This window comes from Drosophila subobscura, chromosome U, assembly GCF_008121235.1.
Source record: "Drosophila subobscura isolate 14011-0131.10 chromosome U, UCBerk_Dsub_1.0, whole genome shotgun sequence".
In the NCBI taxonomy this organism is placed as follows: Eukaryota; Metazoa; Arthropoda; class Insecta; order Diptera; family Drosophilidae; genus Drosophila; species Drosophila subobscura.
In genome coordinates this window covers 11,172,316-11,198,967 of record NC_048534.1, presented here as the reverse complement: position 1 = coordinate 11,198,967, position 26,652 = coordinate 11,172,316, and the positions used below count along the sequence as shown (strand labels likewise).

At 42.6% G+C, this 26,652-nt stretch overlaps 1 protein-coding gene across 2 annotated transcripts in view; it reads right to left on the bottom strand.

Moving 5' to 3' along the window:
• Positions 1–25,275, bottom strand: part of LOC117902248 (mucin-6) — an 84,199-nt gene extending 58,924 nt beyond the window's left edge. For both annotated transcript variants that reach the window (XM_034813493.1, XM_034813494.1), the window contains exons 1-2: positions 24,562–25,275; positions 2,401–5,822 (exon numbers count right to left, since the gene is read on the bottom strand). In XM_034813493.1, the coding sequence (XP_034669384.1) occupies positions 2,401–5,822; positions 24,562–24,570 (3,431 nt within the window). In that variant the 5' untranslated portion in view covers positions 24,571–25,275. The remainder of the gene's footprint in view (positions 1–2,400; positions 5,823–24,561) is intronic.
• Between the last annotated feature and the right edge of the window lie 1,377 nt (positions 25,276–26,652).

Sequence of the window (26,652 nt, the reverse complement as noted above, 5' to 3'; positions counted from 1 at the left end):
TCGCACTTCAATTGGCTTGTGGCTGTGGCTTGTTGAAATCTTTGATGTTTGATTAGAATTGAAAGAAAATTCATTCAAAAAGCATCTAACAAATACAATTCCGCGAATCGTGGCTAACCTCTGATTAAAATCTCTTATCTAATGAATTTTTATTGTTGTTTGGGTCGTGTGGGGAAATACAACGGCAAAAAATGTTGATAATTTTCGAGGGAGAGGCTGTGGGGGATTCTCCGTGAATTGCGGATTGTTAGTTTGTGGTTTTTGCTGGCATTGCAATTGTTAGCTATCGCGGAAAGTTTGTAATTGAAAATGTTTTGCATGTTAACTGAACTGCGAACTGAAAAATAACATGAAAAAAAAGCCCTAACAAAACAAAAATGAAAAGATTCGCAGGTTCGCCGCCTATTTGGATACTCTTAAATATTAATTTGTTCTATGAAAAGTACTGGATAAATTATACAATTTCGTTATGGCTAGCTACAACATTTTTTTAAGGATTTGTATATGCATTTGCAGGGATTATTTTATGAACCCTAAGTGCCCTCTGAAAGGGTATAAATACATGCTTAAAATTATAATTTGTTCTGCCTTCTAGTATGTTCAACAATTTGTTAGATTGGTGACTCTAACCCTCACCCATTTACTTTGCTCTCTCCCCCTCTCTCTGCAAACAAAAGTCAAAGTGCAGAGGTATTAATTTCCAGCCCTTCCTCCCGCTGTTTGTCTCATTTCAGAGTTAATTTGTATAATGCATGCACCTGCGGGGCCTGCACAGAAATTGTCATTTCAATGGCCGTAAGCGATGTGTGTGTTCACATGACAAAACAGCACAAAAAGCTGCGCATTATAGACACTTTATAGCTGCGAAATGAAGCTGGAAATTAAAGCAAAGCACAAACACGCAGCGTTGCCCTCTCTTTTCACTTAAATTTCGACCAACTTTTGGCTCTACAGTCCTCAGACTTATCCATGGCTAAATGATGTTTAATACACGCGACACGAATACAATAAATTAAGTAACTTTAGCGTCTTTACCTCCTGCTGCTCTTTCCACAAATTCCACAAATTGTACCTAAAGTTCGTGAACTGTTTCGATGGCACTTTTGTTTACCGAGAAATGGGGGGCGTATTCCAATGTGGATTACCATCTAATTAAAGGCAATTCAGGGCAGGCCAATGTGGTTAATTTGTTGAACATTTATGTATATTCACACACACACGGACACAGCCAATGACGTCACAGACAGTAAATTAACGAAAAGTGCGAATGGAGCAAATTAATTTGCACCTTTCAAGAACTTTTATAGCAAAGAGAAACAAAGTTCTGCAGAGATTAAGTAGTTCAACAGATTGAACATAAAGCATTCCTCTCTTTTGTACTCAATTTGCAAATATTTATTTATTATCCCACTCATCATTATTCGTTTACTCTTGATTTCAAATTCTACGAGTGTTCTCTGATGAATTATTTAGAGACTTTGCTGCAATTCTTATCTACTCGAAGAGCCCCCTAGCCACATGGCCCTGAACTCATTAAAAACTTGGACAAGATTGCCATGGAACAGGTACAATATGTGTGTGCGAGAGTGCATTTGTGTGTGGATTGTATGGCCATTAACAAACATTCGATAGCCCTATCAAAAATACAAAGTGGAACACAAAAAGAACCCAAGAAATCCATCAAAAAAGGCAAAGGCATTGATAAGTAAATTGATAAGTTTGGTATGCTGTTAGAAGCGATAAGAAACGGCGCAAAAGATATGCTTAAAACAAATAAAAAGAATACTAAAGTGTCTTAGTAAGTCGCAGCTGGTGATACACTACGCTTTGGTTCTTTTATTTTTAATGAAAAATTGCTTTAAACTGAATTTCTACATATACTTTTCGTATTGCTTGTGACTGATCTATGCCGAAATAATTAGCAAAAACAATTTCATTGATTCAATTGAAATCAAATGAAGATCTCAACTTATTTACTTCTTAATCTTCCAAGTAAATTCGTCAAATATATTTATTTGTGGCTCCTACCGACTGACAAGCACTAAACGTCTTATTCCGATTGGATCTTCAAGCTGTTGAATCCCTCAAATTGCCTCAACCGTACAATTATCACAAAATATCATTCATAATCTATTGATCTACAAACATTAGAATCTTCTACACTCCCTGAAATATGTTCTTTTGATCTTCCCACTAATTGATAAGCATCGACGCAAATGTATGTAAATATTGGACAGGAAACCCATCTATTAATACCTCAAAAAACAGCAATAATATCGCATTGTACATTAAACAGCAAATTGTCAAATTTCACATCAGTTTTCACACTTCCATCACATCACGCCAGAACAACTCCCAAGAAAAACCCCTTCAAGATAAAATATCGTTAACTTCACTTACCGATTGATAAGCGTCGACTGCAATCGTTTGGTCGGCGGTGATGTTGGTGACGTTGGGGACTTGGAGCTAGACCGTATGCCGACACCAGCGCCGCTGACAACTGAGCCTTTATCCTGTGGCTGCCGCGTTGACGGTGGCGGTGATGGTGTGGCCGCCTTCGAGCCGGAGGTGGCGCTGCTGCTGCTGCTTCGCTTTACAACGAGTGGATGTCGCGGCACGACTTTGGGGGTGGCCGAGGGCGAACGCCTGGCACTGACACTGGGACTGCCCCGCGGACTGGGCGTGGTGGCCTTCGACACAGAGTTCGAGGAGCCCTGGACGGGAGTGGAACCCGAGCCAGAGCCCTGGACAGAGTTCTGGCCAGCGGCCATGGCGGCGCGTGTGCTGGAAACTTTCGATTTCACATCATTGTAGTTGGTCTTGATCAACGGCTTATTGCTGGCGATCTTATTCATAACGGCATCCCATTTATTGGGCGCATGCGATTTGCGAGACGCGGGCGAGGCTTTGCCACTGCGCGGCGATTTGGAGCTGCGAGGGGTGCCCGATACGTTGGTGGATCTTGCGGTCGTTGTGGTCAGAGCTTTGCACGACTTGGGCGAGGCGATCGACGAACTGGAGGAGGTGGAGCCGCGATAGGTCTCGACGGTGCAGAGCGACGACAGTGAGGCGTGTGGACGCGGCGACGCTGTGGGCTGAACTGAAAGCCCCAACGATGATCGGCAGCATTCGCCACCGGCGCTCGCTGCGACGGCCGCCGTCGGCACGAAAGCTTCGTCGGCAAAGCTCTTCGTGCTCCCCCCATCGACGCTGCAGTACGAAGTTCGATTCGAAAGCGTTGTGGCCGCCGAAGAGGAAGAGAGACAGCTGCTGGGAGGTCGCTGCTGCTGTTGCTGCTGCTGCGACTGACCTTGACCTCCCGCTCCCGTCTTGCGCATTGTTTGCGTGGAGTCATCCGGCGACATATCCACATCCGGATCCACCTCCAGCTCCGGCTGCCGCATCTCCTCGTCGCAACGATTCTCCACATCTGTGAATATTCCCGAAGATTCCATGCACGAATCCTCCATCTGCGGCACGGAGGCACTCGGCTGCATGGTGGGGCCGTACAGCTGTCCATCGATCACTTGGGCCCGTCGATCACCCCGCTGCAGCACATCATCCGCATCGGATTCGGTAAAGAAATCAGAGTCCGTCATTGGGTCCTGCCGCCGCATGGGCGCTGCCGGAGCTGCCGCTGGAATGGGTGGCGGAAAACTGGGCTGGCGGCTCACCCGTCCCAAATGTGGACCGTTGCTGGGTGAGTGATCCGAGGCGCCACGCGAGGCTGGACGTGACATTTCCCCGTCGCCCTGGTAGCCCGTGTCCAGGCTGGTGACACTGGTGACGCTCGTAATGAAGCTGTTGCTGAGCTTCGACTGCCCCGCAGAGGTGCACACCTGCGGCGGCTGGGGAGCGGCCTCCACCTGCTTCACAATCTCCGTTTTGATCTCGATGGGATCCAGCGGCAGCTCCTCGGGGGAGGGCGTCTGCTCCATTCGCAGCTGCTGCATATTCGGATGGAGCATGCGGTGTCCGCCCGCCGCCAGCTGCAGCTCCATGTTGTGGATGAGATTGTTGTGCGGCGAGTCGAGGAACTCCTTCATTTGGTCGGGCGTGAGGATGCCCAGGCTCTCGTCCATGTCGAAGGAGCTCTGCTTCTTGAGGAGCTGCTGCTGCAGCTGCTGCAACTGCTGCTGGGAGGAGGAGAACGAGTTGTCCACCAACTCAATGGAGCAGTCCAGCGTAGAGTCGGGCAGATCCATGCCAAAGCTGTAGCGTGTGCGACTCCGCGACGATGTCAAAGTGTTCTCCATCGTCGCATGGCCTTCTGCCTCGGGGGTGCGCGTCGGCAGCACCATTTCGCTTTGTGCCTGCTTCAGCAGCGGCGAGAGCAAGTGCACCGGCTGTGGCGTCTGCTGGCCCAGCCGCATTCCGTGCGGCGTTGTCGTCGCCGACTGCGGCGAGAGGCACAGCAGCGTGTGCTGGCCAATGGAGCGGCGACCCATCTGGGCGGCATTCCTGTGCGGCGTGGCCTCCATGAACTCCCGCGTCAGATTCAACAACTGGATGTGTCGTGCCGGCGACTGGAGGCCACTGAGATCGAGCAGCCGCTCCGTGTTTAGGGTGGAGTTCAGCGGCAGCTTCATGTTGGCCCTGTCCGGCGCCAGCGGCGTCAACGTCACGTCCAGCGTGTCGTCCAGCTCGGTCTGCGCTCTCTCTGTGGCGCCGCTGCCCTTGCCACTGGCCACCGCATCCAAGCCCGATGGCATGGACATGTGCTCCAGCAGCGGCAGCTGATCCATGCTCTTCGTTAGATTTCCCCCATTGGCAATAAACTTTGTAACATCTCCGGGTGCGTCGATTGTTTTGGTTAGATTTCCCATTCCGGTTGAGTGGCAGGCGATGGTTCTGGTTGAATCCTTGGCCTGGATCACCGGCATGGTCCTTCCCAGCTGCGGTGAGTTGTTGACTATGTGGGTGGAGCTGGCGGCCACAGAATCTTGGGACATCACATGCATCGTCTTGCCAAATCCCGGAGACAGACTCTGCGGCACAATCGTCAGCGTGGCATCTTTCGCTGGCATCCTCAGGGACGGGGATTCGTGGGCTATGGGCGAGCCCAGGGAGCTCATCTTGGCCAAGCCCTTCATCACCTGATGGGCCTGGTCCAGCATAGTTTTGGGCGTATCCTTTAGGATGCGCGTGGCATCCCTTGCCAGGACCTGCGTGGCATTAAAATCCGGTGAGTCCATGTCCATGGTTTGACCAAATCCCATGCTGGAGATCCGTGTGCTCTCCAGCCGCGTTCGGTTCAGGTGTGGCGACATCTTCCTCTCCTCCTCCTCGTCACAGACGAAGGTCTCGGACCGCAGCAGGGGCATGGGTGTGCTGCTGGTCAACTGCTGGCTGCTGACCATCGCCCGCTTCCCACCCGGCATCGGCGTCACCGGCAACGAGCTCGTCATCGGCGATGGCTTGACACTGGCAGGAGCTGGCGATTCCCCTGGCGAGCTGCTGCTAATCATTCCATTATTGTTGCCAAAGTATTTCTTGAGCACTGTGGTGGTCCGCTTGCTGAGCAGGCTCACAGCATTATTGATCCGCTCGCCGCTGGCGCTCTTCTTGATGCTGCTCCCCAGATCCCTTAGCGGCCCCGTGGCGCCGCCTGATGCCGCATAAACGCTGGCCGGACGCGTCTTGGCCGCTGTCGCTGCTGGTGTCAGTGCTGGGGCGCGAAAGATCTGCGTGGCCTTCAGCGTGTTGCCACTGCTCGTCGGCGGTCGTATGTGTGAGGTGGTGTTCGGGTTGAAGCCAAAGTTGCCCGGCTGTGGTATTCGGGATGGCCCATCCAGGCGGGGTATACGTGATGTGGCCGGATCCTGCAAAGACGCAAACAGAAATGTAATTAAGTTGGGAAAAATCTCAAAGATGCTTCAAATTATGCAAATCGTTCCAGCTGTGAGGACAAACACTTTCCCCTAGTCTTTTTTCTATGCATTGCTACTCTGAGAGAAATTGGAGCACAACAAAATAACAGAAATATTAAGAGGCTTCCTAAGGGATGTCTATCGGTTCTCCCTTCAGTTCTCTTATTGACTTTACACTAATTTCTTTCAGTGTAACTTTTGTTCATGGCGCCAGCCGGGTCCAGGCATCCATCCTAGTACATCCTGCACGTGCTCAGACTTTTTGGCAGTGGCTGCCGTGTGGCCAAAGTAGTTCAGTGGGGCGTTTCCACTTGGCACCAGTTCAACGCACTTTTAACCCCAGTCAGGGTGGGGTTTTGCCTTTGCCCTTTTGGCTGATGTCATCGGACATTATGCAGCTCCGTTTCACTCCGTTGTCTCTGCTGCAGGGTTGGTCCCGCACCTCCCCAAAGCTAATTGCAGTCTAATCAAATCCGAAAAAAATAAGTGTCAGCCAGGGCAGCAGGCGTTTTATGGCACCATCGAGCTGTTTATGGCAGCGACAAAGGGTGGGAAAAGTGGAAGAGTGTCTCGGCTACAATGAAATTATAGCAGCAAGGGGGGATATAATCACAGAGAAAGCTAATTGTGCACGAGCAGCAACGAGGGGAGGAGTCAGACAGGCTACAGGGTGGATTCTTGTGGTTCGTAATAGATAAGTAAAGTCTATTAGGGAATGGCAGTTACATAGGGCTCCCAGTTCTCATTAAGGGATTTAGTTTCAGCCTCTGAATGTGACCTAATGTGGAGAAAAGTGTGACACATTAAGCTGTGGAGGTCTTAGAAATGAAAATGGAAGTTCTACAATATTATTCAACATTCTCAGCTGGCTTAAAAACATTTCCTAAGCACCTAAGCACATTTAATCTCTTTCAAATGAATTCCCAATATCATCTCCCAGCATCAGCTCCAAAAAACTTCCATTTAATGTGCTAAATGCATGTCAAACAATCAAACTATCAACTCTGCCATCGTTTAGGCAGACACGAGAAAGTTTCTTCATCTCCTTGGACAATCTTTTGCTTTATTTTTATGGCTTTGGGTAGCACATTCTAAATTTGCTACATGCCACAATATGAAATGTACTCGATGGCAGTTTACACATGAGCCCAGGCCCGACTTAATCGAAAATGCAATTTTCAACAGACAAGTCAAACAAGCCGAGCCAAGAGCGCTGCTGCCATCGTCTCGAAGTTTCAACCTCAGCAGCATGAATGGGTAGAGAACGGGCATGTGGATGCCACACCCAGCCCAGGATGTCCTTGAACTTTTTCGCGTGAAAGTTTTGTACAGCACGGGAGCCGAGAGCTCCCAAACACCATCCCCCAAAAAGCGATTGTTATCAAGTGCAAAATGCACACAAAGTTTCCACCAAAGGCGGGCGGCGTGTGGCACAAACTGTGTTCATTTCTCAGCCAGCTACAATGCCACTCCACACTGCCACACTGGCGCTGGCACTGGCACCATATGTGGCCATAATTATTGGAATATGACACGATAACTGGGGGATTGGGGGCAGCTGTTCGTTGAAATTAAATGCGGCCGATAAGAGCGTTGGGGGAATTTGCATTAAAACCTTTTCCCCACAGCCAGGAGAGACGAGTCCCTTCCCTCCTGCCTGGGGCTGCGCAAGGGATAATAAAGTAAAATATTACTGATTAATCAATAAGTTATGGCGGAATTTTCATATGGCACAATTTGTGGGGGAATTTGTGTGGAATTCGAGAAGTTTTCGGTGGAAATGTTGGGGTTTTCTCTTACACATGGAAGAGGAATATTGAAAATTCAAAATGTGTGAGAAAAATTATGTTATGAGATGTCAAACGCATGTAGAACTATTCAAATAATATCCGAAAAATTTAATAAAAGTAGTAGACTGTTCAACCCTTCTTTTACGCCAATTAAAACAGAATATTCTAGAAGTACTTACGTTTTTTCAACTGTTTTTCAATGTATAAAAACGAAAACTTGCCCATAAAATATTACTTTTATTAAGAAACCCTTTCGCTAATTTATTTTCTATAAATCTTTGTCCATTTTATTTTATTACCCTTAAAATATATTGCAGCTTCGATAGTAAACAAAAGTCCAACTGCCAATTGGTACACTTTGTATCCAATATTTGTCACAACAAAATATATTTTACCGCGCCCGGGGACCGACAATCCGGAGCACAAACAACTACAAAAAGGGAGGCGATACGCATCGATTGAAACACAAATAAATGCTGTCACAACAAAGTGAAAGAAAGCAGCGAAACGAATACAGCTGACTACAGGCAGAGAGTGAGAGAGGGTGGGTGCAGCAGGATATACTTGGAGCAGGATATGCCACCACCCCTAGGACCAGTGGCACCACCAGCTGCATGTGGGTTAAGCGCAAACGCATGTCGTTTGCCCGTTGACAAGTCCGCGAAAGAGCCGAGCAGAATGGAACGGAACGAAGCAGAACGGAACCACAACGGAACTAAATAAAATTTTATCGATTTCCATACACAAGGATTTAATGTTTAGTCCATACATAAAGCGCTGGCAGCACCGCCCACTGTCACCATAGAATGTTATCCATTTCAATACACTTTCAGAGGGTACTACGAAAGTGCCAGAGGAATTACTTTCCCTCTAGATTCTAGAACAATCAACTGAAAGGGTATCATCATTTTCGAAGCCTAAAGCAAAGAATTCTTTCATTTTCTATGGATATTAATAGAGCTTAACGAGTGGCAAGGGGCGCCACTTGAAGCCAGATTTGGCCTGAGCAGTGCATAAAATGCAAAGACTTGCGATTTCTATATATACACCACCCTTTTGTATGCTACCCCTTGAGTACAAGCTTGCGGCATGCATAATTTGTATCATCCATAACCCCAGCAGCCACGTCAATCAATAACGATTTTCGTGGCGCACTCGAGGCTATGAAAAGGCAAGAAAAGAACGGCGAAAAATAATGATCAAATGGTTTAACATTGATTGAATGATTTTCCCCATTTCTCTATCGCTTGGAATAAGGAAAAAGGGGTGCAGGGCTCAGACTTTGGCGGTTTCCTATTTGATATTCATATTGTAAATCAAGGCTGCCATAAATAATGAAGAGAATATTGCGGAAAATCATAGTGACTCCGTGTTGAAGCGCACTAAGAAATGAATCCTAAGACAAGATTACAAGAAAAAATTCAAATTTTGAAGCCATGTTCAAATATCTCTTTCCACTTGAGCTTCAATTAAATTTCAGCTCTCTGCATGAATCAAATATTGTACAAAACAAAGCAAAGTCCGCAATTTTCCATCAGTTTTAGTTATGCAAACATTTCCATAGTAAATTTAACCAAACACTTGAGAATTTCTCGTAGATTTAAAGCTTAAACATATTGAAAAACAACACAAACCCCATTTGAAGTGACAAAACACAGGCCAGGCTCACTTGGAGGGCTTCCATAAACATATGCACATACATTACTCCAACAGACATTCACCCTTTCGGTTTACGACAGACAGCAAATGGAACTACCCCAATGACTTTTTACCATCCACCTACGTCCAGATCGAAACAGCTCAATCAACTTGACTACCGTCCTGTCGCCTCTTGCTCCTGTTTTACCCTCTCGTATATATATTTTACAGCGAAGGCTACAAAGTATTTTCACAAGCCATTAGCTTGTATCCATCAGCAGCACTAAGCTGTTTATCTCACCAACAGCAAGACAGCTGGAAAAGGACGAGTAAGAGAGTTTCAGTTACGATTTCCAGCGAATGGATGACCGCTATTTGGAAAATTTGTGGCATACTGGAGTCGAAAATTACCAAATTAAACGAGGAAGATTAGGTATTTACTGCCAATTAGATATCCTAGTCAAGGTCCCACCACCTTATTAAAAGTTTCAATAAGAAACATCCAGCTACTATTTCACTTTTGTTTTCGATATGCTTAAGCGATAAAACATTTCTAGATGTTTTTCCCATTATTTATGGGTGTTATTATTATCATTTCTTCACTTCAGTCACTGAGCATTGATGAAGGAAAAGCGTAAAGGAATCACAAAGCGAATCATGAACTCAAAGTACCCGAAAGACTCTCGACACTTGAGGTGATTTGATAAGGTAAAAAAGCCGAGTTTTATATTTTGTTATTTAATATTAGCACTTCAAAAATACACAAAAAACACCTGTGAAAATGTTACCAGTCATACCAAATAACTTAGACTAGGACTAAATTCCTAGGAACAGGACCAACTGAGCAGAAAGTGCTGTTCTTTTTCTGCATTGAGTAAAAATTTTAGTGTCAAAATGTGGCGCATACTTTTGAGAGACTGACAAAAATTGGCAATTAGAATAACGGGACTCACTGCATGCTTCGCTGCGCCATAAAAAAAGGGAGCATCTGGTAAAAATTTCGTTCAAAATTATTTTTTTGTTGCGCTGTGACAGCGACAGGATCCAAATTGTTTGGCACATAACATTTTTCATATCTTGCCAATGTGTGGACACAAGCTGTGACTTCTGCTAGACAACCATTTGTTGTTCTCTTTTTACCGAGTTTTATTTTGCAAAAGTTGCTGCAGGCGTGCGTAAAATTAAATCATTTTTATAGAGCCTACAGGCAGCCTTTACCAGCCTTCGCCTTGCACTGTCAGCCAGACAATTAATGTCCTAGTCGAACCATATATATTCTTCAGTGCAGACTGTCGGGCTCTGTCCAGACTGGAGATTTAGTTAGCATCTAATTTATGTGCATCTTGACTAGTTTTAAGTGGCAGCAGTTAAGGGAGAACACATGCTGAGTTACAGCAAAAAGTCTAGAAATAAATTCCAAATCTGCAAAAGTGGAATGGACAAAATTATTGCTCACTTTTAGGCGTAGATTAAAATTTCCCCTAGAGGCAATACACGCTGCCATTCATTGACTGAGCCTGGAGCAAAAAAAATGGTCTAAATAAATAGGGGGAAAAAGGAGAAGAAAGAGGAAAAAGGGACCCGTTTTCTTTTTTCATTTGTTTTGTTAAAGAAAAGACGAAAAGAGCCTAATTTTTATAGAGCCTACAGACAGATGGAGCGCCTTTACCAGCCTTCTCCTTGCACTGTCAGCCAGACAATTCCTCAAGTGCCTTGTAGACGAGTTTCTTATGATTGTTGTTTAGGCATTTTCATTGTGTGTTCCAAGCCTAGAAATTACGATTCATTTAATGCTGTAATTAAGATTTGACGACGCTAGGCACCGAGTTTATGTGTGTGGCACGTGTGGCAAAGCGGATTGCAGCTGCTCAAAATGTGTCCAGACTTTAGACATGAAAGAGGATTACGCCGGGACTAGACTTGGGCTGGAACTAAGAGGATAAACAGCTAATTATTGAATAAAAGATTACTGCCCAAATATATAAATTGAGAGAAATTTTGTACAAAATTCTGGAAAGTCGAAAAGGAAGATTCATTCTGCATCTTTTGGTGGAATAAATGGTAAACTTACTCAGCATTCTGCATTTGCAATTGAAATAGAACTTACATACAATAATTTCTTGCTAAAAAGCAACAGAAATTGTCTAAGAAAAACGCTATTTGGTATGTAAGAAGCATTTGGGCATAATTTATTTTGCTCCAGGGAACCAACACCAAAAGGGAGAGCCTTCCCAAGACTTCCCAGACGACTATGTCGAGGACGAGATCGCCATTTATCAAGTGTGCAACTGGAGAGAGGCAGAGATACGTGCACTGTTCGTACATCTCTCTATTTTCTTTGGCACTGCAAGTGCAGTTTATGCAATTCGCCAAAGACGACAAAGCAGAAGGACGTTCGAGGCTACACAAATTTAAAATGTAAATCGCTTGCTGCAACACAAGTTGTTATGCCCCACGGCCCATCTATAGAACAGCCATCGCCCAATCCAAATCCCCATCTTCATTTCATACACCATCAACATTTCTTTCTTCATTTTCGTCCCCAATCAATTTTGTAAATTGCATTTCCAATTGATTTGAAAGCATGTTGTTTCCCTGCCACCACACCGTGCCTCATCAAAGCTGAACCTTGCACCTTGCCATGCATTTTGAATAAGATGAGAAATATTACCGGACTGCGACGAGGCAGCAGCAACAGCAACGCCTCTGTTGGACAGGTGAAACATGGCGTATGCGCAATTTGTTGTGGTCAAAGAAAATAGCTTCAGTTAAGTGAACTGGAAACCAAACACAATCCACTCTGCACATCCATCAAAGTCAGGATAACGTAAATTGCCATTGGAGCGATGGTTTCGATGTTATTATTTGTGGGGAAAACTCTAGAAGCAATTTTCGGTGTGGAAAATTCGCGTATCATTTGATAAAATTACAGATAATCACAGGATTTTGTCAGGTTTGCAATTTGTACAGATTTTGTTGAGTATTTTATGTCTTTAGACAACATTTTCTTTGGTTTAAAATTAAACAAAAATCTACTGTTTACAGGGAAAATTCTATAAACGGTTTTGATCACATTAAACATTGTTCTGCTTTTTCAGATGGAAAGAATGATTTAAAAAATTGTTGCAGGCTATTTTTGTATTTTCCAATCAGCAACTTTTCAAGCGTGCTTACCGACTGACTGATTAAATGGCAAAAATTTAAATAAACCCGCGAGATAGCAATAAATCAGCAAGCCATGCAAATGTGCTCATTAAAAAAGGACTATTTTATAATCCTCATTAATGACAATTATTGCATTTTTCGTTGTCCATAATTGAACAGAAACGAATACTTGAAAAGTCCACAAATTTATGCACAAAAGCAAAACGGACTTTATGAGGCTGATGAACATTTTGTGGTCATGTCCATTGTCTGTACCAACATTTTGCGAGAGTTAGTTGTTGGCTGCTGCATTTAGGCCGTTCTGTTTGGGCTGTTTGTTGTTGCACATTGTTCAGTTTTAGTTTTCTGCGGTTTCCCTGAATGTGTCGTAATGCATTTAAGGGGACGCACACACACACATGTGGCTCGACTGCGGTTTTGTCACTGGAAATGTTGCCTGTAAACAACTCTGTCGTTCCACCTCTCGCACTGCACTTTGGTCTTTAAAAGAGCCACACGGTGCTGGTTGTGGATTTTTGTGTGGGTTTGAAGCAAAATTAAGAAGAATTTCTAAAGACAAAGTTTCGGTATAACCCCATGGTACGGTGGCCTTTCTCAGGCTCCAGCCCTGACACTATTAGCCGTTATGCTATACCGTAATTCATAAGCCACGTGGTCACGTTTTCCCCAAAGCTTTCGCCATGTTTCTGTCGCAAAATGTTGCAGTTGTCTTATCCTTATCCTTTTGTTGCTGTTTCTCTGCCACTCGTTAGCCCTGTCTAGTGCCAAAATAAAATGACACTGTTCTCCATGCGCGCCAAACTCAAATCGTAAATCATTTTTCTTCTTTTTCCAAAGGTAAACAATGTCACATAAGAGCCACACAGAGATGGAGAGTGTAAGAGCGAGATGGAGCTGGCAGAATCTACAACACACGTTGATATATCTACTCACATTCTTGCTGTTGTTGCCGCCCAAAAACTTTGACAGTTACATGCGCTGCACCACTGCAGAATGACAAACGAAAAAGGAACGGAAATTTAAAGGCTGATTCTGAGGGTCGACGCATGAGTTACCCTGCAGCTTTCGCCCTTGCATATAAGATACGTTTTGGGGTACATTTTCGCTGTGTGACAAGTGCACTGGAAAAGGCTCTACGATGTGATGATCTTGATTTTTGCTTCACTTCTAGTTAAAATATTTATATTTTATTCAAAATACTCCTGCACCGCTCTTTGCACTACAAACGTCTACCCCAAAGTGAGATTACCCTCTGCAATGAGTTGCAAATTATTTCTCTTTTCGTTTTTTCGTCGTTGCTGAGCTTCTGGTACTTTCCCCCTAGATATATGTACGTGCGTGACAGACAGAATGACGGCTGTGTGGGACCGTAGATGGCATGGATGAGGGCCGGGGTAGGATTTGGGTCAACTATCGACTGCCGTTTGAGCCCTTCCAACTGTCACCGACACACAACCGTCAGAGGTTCAACGAAAAATGAAAGAAAACCCAAAGCAAAAGTTGTGGAAAGTGTGACAGCAACTCATTGGAGATGGACATTTGTTAGGGTGGGGAAAGCCCTCAAGTGCATTGAAATTTGATTTCAATTTCCATATGATTTTGATTCGAGGCAAGCCATTCTGTGTGGAAAAGCTGTGGAAATTATGCAAATGAGCAAGAGTTTTTTTGCTTATTTTTGCGGCCACAGCAAGTGGTTTTCCTCTTGGGTTCATGGTTAAATTATGAATGATTCATTGGCCACTGATTGAAATCACTTGGAAAATTTAAATATTGCGGTGTGAGGGCACATTTGGGACTTCAATTCAGCAGAACTTTCAGACAGTCCTGATTCATACACAATGTGGCAACAATTCCTGTAACTTTTTACAGAGCTTTATACAAAGTCAATGTTCCCAACTTGAGTATGGAAAAATTCCAAAAAATAAAACCAAATAGTTTTCATTTTTCGTGCTGTGCTCACATTTTTCTCCTGCTGCTGCTGCTGTTCCTGCTCATCGTGCAGTTGCTTTGATCTGATGTTTGTCTAACTTTGCAATTTGCCAACTGGACTGCAGCAGAAAATGGTAAAAATAAGGGTTTTGCTCTCTGTCAGCTGCCGGTTGCCGCATTGCAAATGCAGCGTGCATAGTTTTCACTTTGAACTTTTAGCTGGAGCAAAAGTTTTTTCTGCAACGCATTGCATCTTGACTTCTGACCTCTGGCAACATTTGCAGATCCAGCAAACATATTCCACCCTATCTGGATCTGAGTTAATTGCATTATAATTCAAGCGAGCATCCGACGGCGAAACTTTTGATGCAGTTTACTCAACCGGCCACTCGTAAAGTTAATAAAAACCATTTCCATCTCAGCCTGAATTTGCTTTTTCACATAATTTAAAACATATGTTTGTGGGCATAAACGGATCACATAAAAAATTCCGTATTTAGGAAACAAAAATTTTAAACAAAATTAAATTACAGAGAAACTCATCGTTTTAGCGACAATTTCCCAACATGTGAAGGTACATTCGAAGGTACATCTCTTGGTATTTTTAGGTACAATAGGTACAAAAGGTGCAGTCATGCCCCTGCTGACTTCCGGCGCCTTGCATAACCATTGGATGGCCTCAGGCTCTAATATGTGCCCAGAATTCCAACTACACTTTGGATGCCCTTTGTAAATTCGCAAAAATTAGGTGTTTTATATAAAGAATATATAAATCTCCAAACAGTTTTAGTTTTTTTACAAACGAACTTAATTTCCATCCATCGATCTGCGCACTTGACAAGCGAATATCTTGTAGTCGGACGGAATACCGAGACTGTCATTAATACCCCTACTACTGCACTCTATACCCATGCCAAACAGCCCGAGGCATAGTTCTCCGAAGGTAGAACGGTAGTTGTCTGTTTGTCTGTGGCTAAGTGCTGGGAACGGCAGCAGGATGTATGCCCTCCTGAGTGCACGCTCAAGCGTAGACATCATACCGCCACAGAAGCAGCAGTCAAACGCTTTGTAAACCTTTTATCTTTCCACCTTCCTTTTGCGCTGGTCTTTGTCTTTGCTTTCGCCCAGCTTTTACTGGGGGTCCTCTTCAATTATGCTGCTCGAATGAAGCCAAAGCGCAAGGAAACAAAGAGAAAAAAGAGGACGAAGGTCGTTTCAGGGGCTCACAAATGTATGCTTCGGATTTTATGCTGGCTAAGAACTGTATTGTGTGCGAGTTGAACTGAAAATCTGATTCTAAAGAGTGTAAATAATTAAGGTATCATCAGCATTGGGCGAAAAATAGAACGAGGCGACACAAAATTGTGTTCTTTAGTGCTTAAAACAATAAGTAAAATAATTACTTGAACAAATAAAAAAAGGTTTTGTGCAGCCTTTGGATGCAAATAATTTTCTACATGTTATTGGATACGAGTTATCATCTTCTCTTTCTAAATAATTAGGTATTTCTCGCTCTGTTTCCGGGCATCAACCCGAATAGGAAATTCCTCTTTATTGCTGATTTTTGCTATTACATTTTCCTTGTACTTTGTTCATGAACCAACCAGAAGAAACTCACACAAATTAGAATTCATTTGCGCTGATGTCATAACAAAATCGCTCACAACTCCCCACAGAGTTGACTAACCTCAAATGTTCCACATTTTTTCTTCGCAACTTCTATGCCCATCCCCCTTTTCTGCCTTTTGTAATTTGCGACCCAAGACTATTAAATGCACCCAAGTTGTGTCAGCACCTCAGGTGTGTGGCGCATACGCACACACACAAATTATGAGCATTTGTTGTGGCAGAAGGAGAAGCATTAGGGGCCAGAGGATGGAAACAAGAGGAAGAAGAAGCGGAAGCACATGAGCGCCACCTGGCGTGCAAGTCATTAAGTGAGCTTGTTTAGTGTGCTGATTTTATGTACCCTGTAAAGGTATATGCGTGAGCTGACAGGCAGCATAAATCTCTCGAGAGCACTGCATTATGTCATAGAAATCTAAAAGTAAATTCTAAATTCTGATTATTATTATTATTTTTATAATTTCAATACTAAATTTTAACTACTTCCCGTGTAGCGGGTATCTGATGGTCTGTACCTTTTCTCTCTAACTTCTTTTGTCAGGAGAGAGCCCATAAAAGTGTTGTAACCCCACACACATAATTATAATGAGCATTAAAACGGACGCCTGTGGCCGAAGCCCAGCGTTGTCTTCGGGCCTCAAACGCTCCTTTAATACCTCCTTAAAACAGACCCGTGAGTGCTTTATGGCGCAACTGGTGCGAAATGTTCTAGAAGACAATATTAAAGTCAGAACGCAAAAACAACAAAAGGTCTGCGCGAGACAATGTCGGGTGTGGCGTCCCAGTAGGAAAATTCATTTTCTTGTTTGCCGTCAAGATATTTGAAACAATGGACTTAACATTTATTATGCCCCAAAGAAAAGAGAAGAAAATGCTTTAAGGATGGAGTTGCCAGGAGATTTTTAGTAGAGAAAAGCAGAGAATTTTCAACAAAAATTATTATTTATTGCTCTTTATCTTTAGACTCTTTTGGTGCCTTTTGCCTGTCAAAGATTACTGATTACATTCATATTCTTTTCTGTTGAATTCAACTCAAAATCACTGCATTTCCCAGCGAATATTTTGTATAATCTCATTAATGTTTATTCATTGGAAATAACACCCAACCCTCGCTCAAATATTGCCCCTAATTGCAAGTCCCAACCTGCCATAATTAAAGCTTAGTAGCCGCAACATAATAATCGTTTTATTTTAGGTATGAAAGCTTACAGTTAACCCGTACAGAAAATTTTCATTTTCATTGTTATTGCTCAGGGGGGGAAATCAACAACCACCCACCCACCCACAACCGCAAGCCAAACCAAACCGAAGCCACATTAATATCTGTGCGGTGGGTTGTGTATTTTGTGTACGACTGCGGCTACTTGGCGCTTACTCTGTGGCCCCGAGAACCACTACTACTACTACTACTACCCTGTCCCTGTGCCTGTGCCTGTGCGGGCACTGTACTTCCGTAATTTTAGAAGCTTTCGTCTTTTATTTTGCGCCTTTTGCTAGCTCATATTTTATGCCGGCATCGCGTGTCGAGCTCCCACTAGTGGTACGAGCCTTGCTCGTGCTTTTGTTGCTTCTGTGGCTCTATATAACGCTTGTTGCTATTGTCCGGGTTGGAGCTGTGCGCTCGTCATATATACATGGGACTTGAATTGGGTTAGTAAGTTCTATGGCTATTGTTTCTGCAGTCCTCAGGTCCCGCCTGTTTTCCACACTTTCGCATGGGAGAAACAATTGGCTTTCAGCAAGTGAAAATTTTCTGTTTCGGGCGAGTGTTCCTCTTCGTAGAATCCTTTTTTTTATGATTTATGGATGTCTCACTTACGGAAGCTTTCAATTTGCGTGAAACACAAAAAGGGAATTGGGTTTTCCGGTGTGGAATGAACTGGTTTTTTGTGCGAGGGAAAATGCTCTCAAAATGTTTTTTAATTGAACATTTTATGGTAGGCGAATTAAAGTAGATTTTTTGCATTATTCAACAATTTATTAAGGGAGAATCATTCCAATTTTATGCCAATGCCAATATTTATGGACACCTCAAGCTCAAACTATAATTATTACCTAGCCAATTATTTACTCAAGTTCTCATTAGCTTACATCCTCACCATCCGTCATCTTACACCCACTAGAAATGGATAATGAAGAAAATGAGTTGGACAGAAGCTGGAGCTCCTCCTGGGGGGGTCTAAGCGGATTTGAAACAAATTAACCGCACATGACAGCCGCCACAGGGATTTAAGTGCATCATCGCATGCACCGGGACAGGACAGCACCGGACTGGTCAGCGCAGACCAGGCAGAAAATCGAAATCCGATTCACCTATCCGTATCCTGCATCCTCTCTGTGTGCCCAACACACACGAGTGTGTGTATGTACTGGACAGACCTGCAAAGAGAGCGCCACTGCTGCAGCTTCTGCCCTGGCCTCGATGACAGGCGCTTAATTTTCAATTACAAACACATAAAGTGCGAGAAATGGACTAAAACCCAGACCCATCCACATCCACACAGTCCGTCCACTCGTGTTGCCATCATGTGGTCATGTGGCTGAGTGCACCCACACACACACACACACCATCGGATTGTTGCACGGTTTTTACACCTTTCAGCAAGAGTTTTTTTTTTTTTTTAATTTTGCCTCCCATCAAAATCAAATATGTACTCGGATGTTGCTGCGGTACGAAATAACAGGGAACAATTTCCCATTGGTCGGCAATTGAATGTGCAGCAGCCAAAGGGGAATACGCCGTAAGAGCCATGATTCGAGATTATGGCGTAGGCGGTGGGATACATTTGCAATTGCAATTTTACTTTGCGTAAATGAAGAACTTTTATTATGGAAAAATTCATAGATAAATAGACAATTGTAACTGGCAAGTGTATAAATGCTTTACAGCTAAGAATATCTGCTCACAGATCTGTAAACATTTATTTTTTCCAAGATATTTCGCCGTAAAACCGACAAAGAAAATTCAATAAATTCTTAAACTGATTTTTCATGACTGTTTTGTGCAGTTTCTGGCTTACACGTTTACCCCACAGTACACGCTCTTTAAAGCCAAGAATCCTAATCAAATTGAATAGATTTTTTGTACCTCCATTGCCACTACACCTTTCCTGGCCATTTTCTGGGGCACTCCTACTACAATTCTCAATAAAAAATTCAATTATTATCTGGGTCTTTCATGTTCAGCGCGCAATTTAAAAGAGGAAAAAGAATATAAAATAGAACAAGAAAAAAAACACAGCTAGACGGCATAACTTTTTATGGATCTGCACATCCGACAGACGGACAGACAGTTTTGGGCTGGGTTTTCCCTGTCGCAATTCCCCCCCTTTTACGGTTTACCTTTGGCGCCAGTTTTCGTTATTTTATTATTTATTGATTTATTTTATTGAATCTCTTGATTGCATTTCCCACGGCTTATGCTGATTGTGCTTTGACAATTAATTCAAATGGCTGCCATTAAATATTTGCGCGTGTTAATATTTAATTAAACTCAAAATTGTTTGAACATTTTTAATGTTTGGCCAATTAGAGCGTTAAATAAATTTGCTAAGCACAAACGAGTCGAATGCTGTTATGCAAATGAATGAATATCTTCCATCTACTTCTATCCATTTGCCATTCCTCAAGCTGTCCAAAGATATTTGCCAAGACGAAAGAAAAAACGCACAGAAGTTGGCAGGAATTTTCAGTGCTGCACAAGACACAAACAAAGGAAACAAATGGTAAAGTTCCAAAATGGAGAAAAGAAAAAACACCACAGTAAATTTATGGACGCCAGATAGAGCCTTAAAATGGGCATTTACCGGCCATTCTATACCCTTTCAATCATATACGAATTTTGTATAGAAACTTCAGAGTGAAAACTAAGGCAGGGTCCATATCCACAGTCAGCTTTCTGTTCCACTTTTATTCCCAGTTAACCTTCGTTTAAAAATCAAATCTCTTTCCGATTCCACTTGACCTTTGAACGCACACTGAGAGCATTATTTTGGCTTACTGAACTCATCCATTCACTGGCTAAACTAATACACCATTTGTCAGAACATTTAATGGTCTCCGGGTGGCTAAAGGACCCTGCAGCCAAAGGGCACGCAGCATGTCGGCTCCGTCTGCGGGTCAGCCCCAATGTTGTTTTTGGCTCAAGCGTTTTTATCTGCGCTCATTTTATTTATGCAGCATGTTGCAAATTCAACCGCAAAACTTGACGCCAGTTTGCTCCTTTGGCCAAGTTAATTAAATTAGTTGCAGCAGCAAGAGTACGAGTCTGAAGGGGAAAAATATATTTGGAAGGGAGAATGCTGCATTAGACAATTGGCAGGCAGCGAGGGAGAAGAAAATGTCTTCTGATTTGACTTAGGAATTAAATTTTGTCATGAAAATGGTAAAAGTTGTCAAAGAATTTTCCTCTTAAGAACCTACTCTTTATTTGGTGGATTTTCTATCATTTTAAACACTATTTTCTCTGTCTAATCAATGATGCATAAATATTTGTAAGCCCATCAATCAAAAGGCAATCGTACAACCTTGAACCCAGTGGCAACGACTGTAAAAGGTATACAACAAATGGACTAAGCTGCAGAATGATTAAATGATAATTTGGCAGAAGCAGCTGCTGCAATAGTGAGCCCAAAAATAAACACTATTAATTTTGGGGCAACAATGGCTGGGATCTACCAACCATCCAGCCATCCTCCTCTGTGTGTGTCTACAGCCCCTAAACTGTGTGTGTGCGACTCTCCTTTTATCGACAAAAGCCGCACATGTGCGGCACATTCTCCCAAAAACTTGGCCCTAGCACGTTAAAATGTAAGCCAGTTTGACATTTTGACAACAGCCCGAAGGATCCACAGCAGGGCAGAGCCACTGAGGCACTGCAGTTATGCCACTGCCACTGCCACTGCAACGTGGATGGGTGCATGTGTGTGTGCCATGTCTATGGCTGGCTACGTATTTTGTGTGCATTGTCGTGTCGTGGCCATGAATATTTAATGAAATTAGCTTAAGAATCTTACATTTGCCCCCCCGCCCTAGAACCGGCGGTAGCTCACGTAGTGCAGGCAGCCCACGTGTTTACGCTGGAATTTCAAATGAAAAACAAAAAAAAAACGAGAAAACGTTGCACGATGCATGGGGCACATGCGACGCCCACCAAATATGCAAGGATAATGTCTCTGATGAGGGTTAAGCAGCTGATGCTGAAGGATTCCATTTACTTTTAATTCACTCTCATTACATTCAGAGTTGGGTTCATTTTATGAGAGGCAAAAAAAACGAATTAGGATTTAAAATGTAGAATAATTTATTATCCTCAAATATGTTGCACTTTTTGTTAGGAATTTATTTCAAGGCTGAATATTAATTAAATTTAAATGAACCCAAAGTGCGGATGGGACTTTATAATAAACCTTTTCCCACACATTTTGGAAACTTCATTAATTAAAAACTTTTCATTTTCCATGCAAAAAGCGAAACTAAAACCCAACTCCAACCAAAACCAAAACCGATGATATAGCAAATTAGCATTGATGATATCGAGACGAGGTTTGCCTGTTTGCCCAGAAAAGCAAACAAACAGCCAGGATGCATTTGCATATTGTGGCAGGAAGCGCGTTATCAATAAATTTCCACGAGCCAAAAGCTGCCATAAATAAGGCGAGAAAGGGAAAGGTACACCCAGGCCAATGCCAATGCCAATGCATTTCGCGTAGAGTCAATACAGGAATATTCCACGAATGCCAGCATAAATCATAAATGGCAAACGTTTCGCGGGACTTCATGTGGTCGGGGCAGGTGGATAATCCTCTCCATATTGAAGCAGATGCTGCAACATATCACAAAAATGTGCACTGGCGGACTGATGACTGCATCAAAATCCAATGGAGGGAATTCTTAAAGCAGAAACCCGAAAGAGCTTAAAAGTTACTCGTTTATTCTCCGGAATTTGAGTTTAATCCTGAAGATTCTACATGGAAGATTCCCATTTTTAACGCAGGAAACTTCGAGAAACAGAAAACTGTTTTTTGCATGCGATATTTTCATGCTTTGCCGCACAGCTTTTCCGTATTAGTGGGGGGTAAGTGTACCACAGACAATATCTCCTTCGCCTTGTTATCCTTGCACTTGCAGGCGACTCCTGTGGTTGTGCCTGCTGCTGCTGTTGACACACAAAAAAAATAGAATAAAATGTGTATATAAGAGGCGCCCCCCAGTCGACAATTGTATGAAAGGAATATAATAATACTACTACAGGCTGGTGCACATAATGATATGGGGGCCATGACAAGACGACAAAGCCGCACAGCGGCAGAGGTTGCTGAGGACGGGCAGCCGAATGCCAGGGGAAGCTCTGATGATTATGAGCATGTCGCGGAAAAAAGGCGAGCCATTGAAGGATACAGCATGCCCCAATACCCTGTAGCCACAAGGGGAGAGAGTATTTGTTGAACTGAATATGAATGAAAACGAAATTGAAATTTCTTTGCTAAATAACTAAAAAAAAATAATCGGTACTATTCAGCGCGTCACATTACAGTTCAAGCAGTTACAAAACATGAGAGATATTTTCTAATATGTAAGGTTTTTCCTTACAAAAGGATAACCCAACAGTTCATCATTTCCATTTCCCCATTGCCACAATTGTATTTTGCCCTCAAGGACAACAGAAAAACTACGGCACACGGGGGAGTCTCTGGCCTGTGGTTAGCCTCTCCACAGAGTACATAATAATACAGGTCCAATGAGATCTTGAGCCTCTCGAGAACTGCAAAGTAGAATTGTTCCAACTTGCGTGTGTTTGTGTGTCTGAACTTGAGTCGCAGACATTTGGCCGCATTTTACATGAAAAACAAAATTTCATAGCCAGCCACAAAGCAAAATGGAACGAAAAGCTACGGGAAATGATGGAAAGTTAAAGATAAAGAGAAATAATTTTATATAGAGCGACAAGTGAAAAGGTAATTTATCAAGGAACAGAACAAACCCGTCACGAAACGAACAGGCACGCGACTGTTGGATGAGGTTCTCCAAGCCAGCACCCACACGTGCCCATCCATAAACTGACGCCCACCCATTCATAACCCACATCCCCAGCTCCCTCTACACACGTGCTCTGTCATAAAAAATGTATTGCGAAGTTTGCTTGAGCAGGGAAAACCCTAAGAAAAATGTTGCTTCTTTGGGTAGCCAGTGAAAAATGGCCGCGAAGTGCCTTGGGGCACTGACTCTCAATCACCCTTCCGTCCTTCCTTTTTGCGGACCTTTAATCGGTTGATTGGGATTGAAGACTTTTCTTGTTTTTCTGGCTTTTACGGCCGCGCATCGTAATGGTCTCCAGATTGAGCAATAAGTAAGATTTCCGGCTCTTTGAAGGGAGAAACACACGAGAAATGGACTCATTACCCCGAAGGCAGCGACTCAGAAGCGGTTAAAAAGGGGAAATTATCTTTCAAGTAAATTAATCTTTGGGCAATTTGTTCATGGATTCTAGCACCTTCTGTGCATAATCTCAGTAGACTCTTAGATCCAGAGAAATGCCCAAATGTTACATGAGCCGCCAGCCTCTTTCCATTATTTCTTCTCTTTGGTATATTTGCTTTTGCTCCTACACTTTTGTTACATTTTACGAAAACATCCCATCGTCTTCTACCTATTTTGCCATAACAAATTTTATTGCCACAACATTTTGTTCCATCTGCACAATTCTCGTTCAATTTTACACATCATAAAGTGCATGTGAGGCAAGTGGACGGGCGACAGGCGAAATCTCTCCATCGATTCCATTGATTCCACCGGCAATCCAAAGAAATCAATGCGAATTCAACGCATAAAACCCACAAAACATGCATAATTTATACAAGCAAGTGAAAACCGAACTCCGGCAGAGGCAGTCCCACTCCACATTGACTGCCCAAAATCCCATCCCAACCACCAACTCCAAGTCCACACACTCATTCTCCACCCACCAATACACATACACACAGAGGAGTACACAGAGTACACAAGCAATAAAATAAAATAGAAATTGACAAACATTTGCCAAGACGAAATTGTGTAGGTCTGGATTGGGTTTTATAGGAATATCCAGATTGTTGTTGGTAATGTCGAAAAAACTGCTATTAAAACTCTAAAGTACATCTATTAATTCTTATACATTTTTCACCAATTACATGTTTTGGGACTGTCTTTTGTGGACACAAACTTATGGATCTCCCGATATGAAAATAATCCAAATACAATCCAGAACTCTACTCTAAGTCGACACTCTAGCCTTTTTGTGTTAAAAGGTTAAGTGCCAAAATGTACAAATTATTTACCATTATTTTTATCAAAAATCTGTTATTTCTGCACACTTTTCTCCGTCTTTTTCCCACTGTGCCGAGTCACATCGCTCATGATAAAGAAAAGTGCCCAAAGAAGAGTGAGGCTGGGTGATTGGTCTTCTGACAGCTGTTTGGTTTCGCCATAAATAATTAATTTTCTAATAAAATTAAGAGCTTAGCTTGGGCTTCTTTACCCAGGCTTTAGCTTTAGTGTTACGTTACCTTTGCCATAATCGTTGTTTTTGTTGTTTTGTTGGAGTTGCTTTGCAGAGATAAAAGAATTTGCTGTGCAAAAAAGTCCGCACAAAAGCAAAAAGCCGTCGGCTTTTCGAGGGTTTCCAAATGTATGATGTATCGATGGTGTTGTGTTTGACTTTGTCGTTTTAGTTAATTAATTAAATAGGCTACGATTATATTATATTGATGTTGTGTTTTGTTTATGTTGTAATGTTTTTTGTGTGTTTGTTATAATGACTTCGAACTCTGAAGATCCGTTCAAAAATTTCTGCGAGCTCAAAAGGTAGAGCGAAAAAACCATTTATCTTTCCCTTTTGGTTAATGAACAATAATTAGGTTTTGTTTTTTCATTTGCTTTTATTTTGCATTTTGTTTTCTCCTGTTTTCTTGCTTTTTGGAATTGTAACGGTAAAACCACGAAACACAAGAACGAAGCGGAGCACACACACACACACGCATATACACATACACAGACGGAGCGCGGAAAACGAACGGACTAAAATCGAAACAAAATTCCAAGTTTAAGATCTGCAACTGCTATTTACTTTCTATTTATACACTTTTTTCACTGGTTCACTTCCTTTTTGTTATTGATTTTTATGGCGCGGTTTTTGTGTTACATTGTTGTGTTTTTTGCTTGATTTCTTCGTTGCTTGCGGAATTATTTAAAAGAGCAACATCAATGCGAGGGAACGAAACACAAACGGATGAAATTCCGGTAAACACGAAGCGGGGAGCGGGGGCAGTTAGAGATGATATATCGGATATCAATATTCTTGAATTTTGTTGATTAAATATCGGATATTTTAGTGTGATTTATCAACGGAGTTTTCTGAATTCAGAAAAAAATTAGACACTTTCTGCTGTTACAAACGGCGTCCGAGTTGCTCGGGACCAAGAAATATGAGCTTAGTGGGGACAGTGCGTCCAGAGCAGTGTTACACGTTTTTCCGGGGCGGCCACATATGTATGAAAAGCTAAGCAAGCCTTTAATTCAAAATATAGCAGGCTGCGCGCGCTGTTTGGGAAATTCTCTCCTGTGGCAAAACGTGCAGGGATATCCTCTCCTGTGGCTAAACGTGCAGGGACATTCTCTCACAGGGTGCTCATATTAGAACGCAAACTGAGTCGAGAGCGTAAATGTTATGTTAACTACAGCACAACACGTGCTGTTGTACGCAGCCCTAATTCAAATTAAAATAAATCATTTTAGATGTCAAAAATGTTTGAGAACTCAACGTTGTCACCGGTTTAAAAATAGGGCTGAGAAGTTCCTTTTTTTGTTGGTATATTGCAGGTATTTTTTTGACATATTTAAAAGAATTTTTCGGTATATTTCTAAGAAGCATATCTACACGATCAAACTTGCTGTGTGGAGCGAAAAATCAAAAAGTTATATATCCAATATGGCGGGCGCAAATTAGAAGAGAACAGCTAGTGTGCGCTTGAATGATACATCAGCTTTCCTCTTGCTACGGAATCTTGGTGACACTCCTCAATTCAACAGAATTATTAATTTGCTGAGAATAATGGCAATCGATCTGAACGCATTTAAATGGAACTCAGCCAGCCAGCAGCAGGCTCTCACCCCTGCACAGGAGTTGGCGAAAATAAAACTGTTAAAGGCGAAGTTGCAAAAACAAAAGAAAGAGTTTGAGCTCAAGATAAAAAAACTGCAAATGAAAGCGGAAAAAAGAACACAAAACAATAGATTTGAGTAAAAATGTGGCTGTAAAATTCCTCAGATCAATTCATAATTACATAAATTCATCAACAACAGGAGGAATGAAAATTCAGTTTTACATCAACCGACGTGAACACCACATACCAAAATCCAGAAGAAATAACCAAATAAAACCGAGTCTCCAGTGCAAAAAACATCATAAAGAAATATCTCATTGAACCAGCTTTAAAGATACAAAAATAAAGACCTAAATAACAGATGAAGCTGATAGAAAATAACTTATGGCCGACCGGCCCTGTGCAGCTCTCAAAAAATAGTCCCATACAATAACAATCAAATATTTGTCAACCAATAACGAACCGATTCGTCAATAAAAATGTAAAGATTTGACC